Source organism: Orycteropus afer, unplaced genomic scaffold, assembly GCF_000298275.1.
Source record: "Orycteropus afer afer isolate SDZICR_OR568_19922 unplaced genomic scaffold, OryAfe1.0 scaffold00048, whole genome shotgun sequence".
Taxonomy (NCBI): Eukaryota; Metazoa; Chordata; class Mammalia; order Tubulidentata; family Orycteropodidae; genus Orycteropus; species Orycteropus afer.
In genome coordinates, this window is record NW_006921635.1 from 13,735,274 (window position 1) to 13,742,608 (window position 7,335).

Here is a 7,335-nt window from a genome sequence, read left to right on the forward strand (position 1 = left end):
TAACTATGGGGACAAAGAGAGAGGGGAGCTGTTGCATTGCAGGAAATTGCAGTCAATGTCATGAGACAAAATGTATATGAGCTGCTGTATGGAAAGTGAATTTGCTCTATAAACTTTCACCCAAATCACAATAAAAATTATTAAAAAAAAAAAGAGTTCAGGGCTTTGTACTCATGATCCAAATGCGAAGACGAGTTAGTATTCCAGAGGAATGAGGCCAAGTCCTGGCTTGGCTCTTAAGGACTTGTGAAAATACGTAGTGTCCAGACCAGTGCTTGAGCCAGGCGGGTTGTAGTTCACAGCAGGAGACACTGACATAGGACTTAGTGTATGCCAGACACTATACTGGCTTCTTTACATGAATTAACTCACTGAATCCTCACAGCAACCCCAAGTGGTAGGTATTATTATCCCCAATTCACAGATGAGGAAACAGGTTCAGAAGGGTGAAGTGATTTGCCTGAAGCCTCACAGCTAGTTAGTGGTCAAGGTGGGATTTAAAGTCAGGAGAGACGGTCCAGTGTACTCGGTAACCACGGCCCGCAGAAGGCTTTCACCTGTGGCGGGCGGACTCCAGAATGTAAGCGAGGGGAATGTGAGATTTCAATGTAAAGAAAAATGTGGTACAACGGGGTCACAAGCCAAGAACTGCAGGACACAGGCAGGGAGCATGCCTGAATGAAGCAGCCTAACTTAGGGCAATAGGGAGCGGTGGGGACTACGGTGAAGGGGAGCACATTTTAAAAGGCAGCAGCTGCCTCTCTGCTCCAGCCAATTATTACCAGCTAGAACGCAGTGAGGTTCACTTTTCAAAGATATTTGAAAGCTCAGTTTTTAAGTAAAATCTCCTGATTTTTAGATGGTAGCAACCAGATCACATTGTTTAAACATATAGTGAGGACTGAAAACAAAGCCAAAAAAAAAAAAAATCCCAAACAACAAAACTCACATCTTCAGCTCCAGTGGACAATGGGGCTCTCAAAGATGAGTTTAAAGCCCATCAGGACTCCATTCAAGAAGTTCTCCAGGGACCCAGGGGTCTTCTTACTCCCTTACTCCCTTCTTAACAGAAGTGGTTCCCTGTGGAGGGGGTGTTTATGTGGGTATGACTGCACTGAGGCATTATCTATAATAATAAACAGCATCAATAGGAGCTATTTCTCCATTCCTTCTAAGAGGCAGTGTTTCCCAGTGGTTAGAGACTGGACTTCAGTGCCAGCTCCACAAGGGTTCAAATCCTAGCTCCACCACCCAGACCATCTGGGCAAGTTATTAAGATAGCACCCTGTGCTGCAGCTCCCCATCTGTAAAATGAGGGTAATAGTAACTTCCCCCATATTTATGCTCACTTTCCTTTTTTTTTTTTTTAAATAAAGTTTTATTGTGATTTGGGTGATAGTTAACACAGCAAAGTCATTTTCCACACAGCACTTCATACACATTTTGTTTAATGGCATTAACTGCAATTCGCCACAATGTAGCAGCTCTCTTCCCACTTCCTCCCCAGAGTTACCTCTTCCCTGTGACCTTCCTTCCCAGTACTCCCCACACCATCCCCCAGCTATCTCCCTACGCAAACACCGCCCTTCTGTCCCCCCACAATTAATTGATTGATCCCTCCAAGAAGTGTATCTATCTGATATAATTGTTCACCCAATAAGCCTGTCTGTTGTTTTGCTGGAAGCCACATGAGTGAGTTCAGTTCCAGACCTGAAGGGTGCACGTTCCTTTCGAGAAACCTTTTCCTCCATGTTATCAATAAAAACAGAAAGTTTCCCATTGTTAAAAGACCACAGAGAAAGTCAAATGCAAAGCCTTTGTGTGTGTTCTGTGTGGGCGAGACAGAGGGAGCGAGAGAAAGAAAATAGCCCTTAGAGAATGAGATCGATTCTCTCTTTCCATTAAAACCCAGTAACAAGAAAGCCAGTTTCTCAGAACCCTCTGAAACAAAATTTCCCAGCCCTAGCTTTTTGGAGGAATTAAATGGTGATATGGAACCATTAAAAAAGAACTTCCAAACTCTGGGTTGCACAGAAAGAACCTAGAGATTTAAAAGAAGTTGATATCCAAGCCCCACTCCAACTGGCTCAGTGGTAAGTGAGGCCCAATTCAACTCCTTCCCCTCCCTGCTCCCACCATGGGGATTCAGACACAGGAGATTCAGATACAGGCGATTCACCCAGTTCACCTGGCAAAACCCCGGTACATCTCCTTCCCCCAGGGTCCAAAAGGAAGAACACACCAATGGTGACTGTTCACAGAGTGGTCAGTTTTCATTTACATCAGCAGGCTCATCATCCTAACTCGTTAAATCCAACTCAATGCCAAGGAGGGGAGTAAGGTTACCTCCAGGGCAGATGTACCCACAGGGAGGCTCTTTGGTAACCGTCTGAAAAGCAGCAAGGACTTCCACCGAAGGGCTGGAAAAACCTGATTTTAACAGAGGCCAAGACTCAAGAGGGTGACACAAAAAGCCTTGAATATGTGAGTTTTCTGATTTCGAGGCACTTGAAAAGACTGTCGGGATTAGCTGATTGCCTTTGGAAATTTCTGAAGTTCTGCCTTTTAAAAAGGTATTCTTTATCCTTATTAGGAAAACTGTAACCAACCTCTTCTCCCTCAAATGGTAAAAATCCCAAGTATTCTTGGAATAGTCTTGATTCATGATAGCCTTACACCCAAGTTCATACAAGAGTCTCATCATCCTACCTCTATAGGCTATATAGGTAAGCCACATGAGAGATGGGACAAAGAAAGATGAGGTAACATGACAACAGATATTCAAGAGCTCTGGGTAGAATGCACACTGACCAAGGAGACGCCTCTGGTCCACGAGGAACCAGACGCTCGTCGTCTCTCAAAGGCAGAAAACTCTGGCCCTCAAGATGCTGGGGAAGGTGAAGGAATGAATCACAGAAACGTTTAAATATCGGAGCAATCTATTTATCAATCCTGCTCATTCAAGCCCCTGCAGGCTTTACTTCCTGCTGGTGCCTTGAGGATTTCAAGTAAGGTTAAGTTATTTTGGTCACCTTTCTCAAAACCTGGGCCTCAGAGCTGCCCACACAGAATCGTCTGAGATATTTGTAAAAATGCAGAGTCCTGGGCCCCACTCAAAACCCACTCACTCACAATCACTGGGACTGGGGCCCTGAAATGTGCATTTTTTACAAATTCCTACCCCCAAACGATAATTCTTAAGTATTCTAAAGTTGCAGAGCCACTGTTCTAGGACGCTCTCTCTCTCTCTCTCTCTCTCTATATATATATATATCTTGCTCTCTCTCTCGCTCTCCCCTTCCCTGGTCTCAAATATCTTTTAATTATATTAGGATTGGCATATATATCACAGTGAGAGATAAGCAAGATGTTGACCTTTTTGCAAAAACAAAAAGGAAACCTGTCCTTTTCCCTGTACTATGTTGGCTGGGTAAAGTTCCCTGAGGATTGTTTTGCAAAGATGTCTTCAGAGAGTTTTTGTGATGAAAAATGGGGAAACATGATCCATTTCTAGAAAGGAAGATGTTTTCCTTTGTTGGCCCCGGTAAGCAGAAGTAGAGACAAGTTAGACCTAAGTCCCCAGCAATAATGGATAGACTTTGCCTTTAAAAGGGATATAAACTACTGGGAAAGTGACAGGGAAAAAAAAAAATCAGAATAAACATATTTAAAAACACTCAACCTCACTGGTAACCAGGGAAACACAAATTAAAGCAACAAGGAGATACTATCTTTCCTCGTTACCAGATTGAAATAATTAAGATGGGTAGTAACAAGCAAAGTTGGCAAGAACGGGATATTACATTATTGAAGGGCAAGAAGAGTACATTGGGACAGTCTTTTGGGATGTCATTTTGGAAGTATTTATTAAATCTTAAGATCCACATAGAAACCCTACACAATGGTTAAGTACTCAGCTGCTAATTGAAAGATCAGTGGTTCAAACCCACCACTGGTTCCATGAGAGAAAAATCCTAGAGAGATCCCAGCCTAGGAAGCCCAAAGGGAACAGTTCTACCCTGTCCCATAGCGTCGTTATAAGTCAGAAGCAACTTGACAGCATTTAACAACAAAATCCATGTACCCAGAAATCCAGCACTTTAACTTCTTCCCATCCATCCTGGATAGGGGTGCACAAAAAAAGGAGGTCAAACAGTTCTCCCGCCCTAGATGCACATTAGAATCACCTGGACTAGCTTTAAAAAATACCAGGTCAGGACCCTCCCTGGACCAATCAAATTAGAATCTCCAGTAACAGGCCAGGCACTAGTGTGCCCTGTGGCTCTCCAGGTGATTCTAATGTACTGCCAGTGTGGTAAACCACAGATGTGACGTCACGGCCACTGCTGCCATCTGAATTAGGAGAAACAGGAGACAGCCTAAATGTCCGTCGGTAGGACAGTGGTTAAGTATGCGGTGATTTGTTCATAGGATAGATACTATACCATCTCAACGCGGAAATGCCTTTCTTACCATGGCTTTCTTACAAGGCCCCAAACCAGGTCAGCCTGATTCAGTCATGGCCAACAAAGCAACACTGTCATGAACCTGAGTGTATAGAATATGGGTGGGTGAACCGGGACACTCACCAGAACAGGCAAAACCATGGTTAGAAGCCCTGCAAGAAACTTAATCTTCCTCTTAGACAATAAGGCCCGCGTGCACACTGCACAGCAACCAAATCTCTTGACTAGCTGCGTCAAAAATAACGGGGCCCTCTAAAAGATGGCATGGACCCCTTCCCAAGGATGGCGCCCCTGCTGGTGCCTGACCATGCTGCACTGCACGTGTGATGCTCCCCACAGCCCTGGCTACGATCCCATGTCATGCACCAAGCTCCTGGAAGGGCTCGCTACACTTCTTTCAAATCTCCCATCCCGGGGGTTTTAACCACAGTTTTTCTCATTCCAGCTAGCATTCCAGATCACCCAAATTTTAAAAATTCGGGTCTGCTCTAGTTTCACCTCTGTCAGCCATGACTGAACTGGTTCAGTCCAGCTCAAGGCCCTGCGTGATCTGGTGACGGCCTCTAGTTCTTCTCCCAGCATCGTCATCCACACTCATTCCACTCTTTTTTCTTTGAGCAACACAAGCATGCTCCTACCTCAGGGCCTTTGCACTTGCTGTTACCACTGCTTAGACCTCTGTTCCTCCTGATCCTGCCATGGTTTACTTCCACCTCTTCAGGTGCTGCATCACACAGTACCCAAGCAGAGAAGCTATCCCTAATCAACCTCTCTCCAATAGCACCCACAGCCCCACCCTTCCTCTTTGCATCTCCTTCCGCTACTTTAGCTTTTCTTCTTAGCACTGAGCCACTGCCATCGTATTGCTTCTGACTCCTAATGACCCTATAGCAGTCTCTGCCAAATCGTATACTTGCATGTTTATGGTCTGTTTCTTCCTCCTGGGCCACCAACTTCAGGAACATTTTCATTCGTCACTACTCATCATAGGGTGCCTACTTAGAAGCTAGACTACTGGAGCTTAAATCCAGGTTCTGCATCTAAGTGGAGTCCCTGGGTGGTGCAAGTGTTTAATGTGCTTGGCTGCTTACTGAAAGGCTGGCAGTTCGAGACCACTGAAAGGTTTCTCAGAGAAAAAGGCCAGGCAAACTACTATCAAACCAGCCTTTGAAAACTTGGTTTTCAAAGAGAGCAGTTCTACTGACACCTGGAGTCATCATGAGTCAGCCTCTTGGCTGTTTCACCTCTTCAGAGCTGTGCACCCTTGGGCAAGTCTTTTAACCAACCTATGCCTGGTTTTCTCATCTATGAAATGGGATAAGTAACAGTATCCACCTCATAGCCTTGTTGTGAGGATGAAATTGAGTGAATATACCTAAGACACTGCCCATTGCAGTCGCCATGTAACTGTTGAGTATTACCCATACCTGCAGCAGTGCCGCACCTTGCAGAATCTATGCAGCATGATCCCATTTATTTATTTTCAAAAGTCACACACACACAAAACGGTATATAATTTCTAAGTGCATATTTATGTATGAAAATGTAAAGAAAAGTGTCTGGAGGACACACACCACGCTAACGGTGCTATTAACCCTCACCAACAAGACTCAGAAGTGCCCGAGAACCATTTGCCACATCCATATCTTGTGGGGGAGCTCTGGTAGCATAGTGCCTAAGGCACTTGCCTGCTTACCAGAAGGCTGGTGGTTCAAACCCACCAGCCACTCCTCGGAAGGAAGGTTGGGCAATCCTACTTCCGTAGTGATACTGCCTCGGAAACCCAAGGAGGGGTCACTATGAGTCCGGGCCGACTCAACGGCAAACAACAACAACAATATCTTGTGGGGTTTTTTCTTGCCTGTGCCCCATGTACACAAACACATCTTTTCCAAATAAAGTTTTCAAACAGGAGTCAGTGTTTTGCGGTCAAAGCACGTAGCTCTGCTGGTCCGTTTCCATCACTTGTTGATCAGAGTAAAATGCCAACCAACCCACCTCGTTGCCATCAGGTGGCTGCCGGCTCATGGCGGCCCACCGGTGCTCTCCATTGAGTATGGCTGTGTCTCGCACCACGCAGCCGCAGTCGTGCTGTCTGTCTGTCTGTCCCACACAGGGCTTGAGGAGCTGCCGTCATTGTCGGCCGTGAGCGCGGAGGATGGACCTCACCTGCACACACCTCCAGAGTTTCTGAGCAGCGAACCCTTGACTTCAGACCTTGAGGTCTTTTCCTCCAGGACTCTCCAGAGGCAGGTCCCTGGCAACTGAACAGAAAGTCCAAAATTGAAGACCTCAGCCAGTCATTGCTCTGTAAACAACCAAGTAGGCAAGCCCAGTGTCTCAGTGGAAGGCAGGCCGCGGCCCGCGCCCGTTCCCCGCTGCTGCACCTCGCTCAGTCGGCAGTCATGGCTACCACATGGCGGCGGACTTCCGGCTGCAGGGACAGGGAGGGTCCCGGGACGAGCCATGAGCGCAGGGGTTTGCAACGTTCCCCTCGAGCAATCGTTGCATGTGTAAAGTTGTCTAAAATAGCTGGGTTTGTGGGTATTTTTATTTTTACATGCTGCCGCTTTACTCCAGTCGTAACTGCTTCTCCCGTCAACACCTACCCACTAGAGTTCTCCCAAGGGTCATCAATGAAGGGGCTTTCTGCCTTTTGTCTGGGCCCTCACTTTCCCTAACAGCACCTTGCTCGTATCCTTGGTTGGTCAACTTGCCTACAACCTCATGCTTCACTCAAGCAGACTGAGAATATATTTAGTGGTCAATTCTAGGCACGCGCACACCGTCCCCATCCCATTTTGGGGAATGCACTGGCTGGGTGTGGAATGTGTGTTTTTGCAAAATTTTATTAACTTTGCAAAGTTCA

General features: G+C 46.1%; 1 protein-coding gene across 1 annotated transcript in view; it reads left to right on the forward strand.

Moving 5' to 3' along the window:
- The window catches only part of TMEM233 (transmembrane protein 233), a 49,061-nt gene extending 42,327 nt beyond the window's left edge, over nucleotides 1-6,734 (forward strand). Inside the window, exon 3 of the mRNA XM_007938287.1 lies at nucleotides 6,479-6,734. Coding sequence (XP_007936478.1) covers nucleotides 6,479-6,734 — 256 coding nt within the window. The remainder of the gene's footprint in view (nucleotides 1-6,478) is intronic.
- The last annotated feature ends 601 nt before the right edge of the window (nucleotides 6,735-7,335 follow it).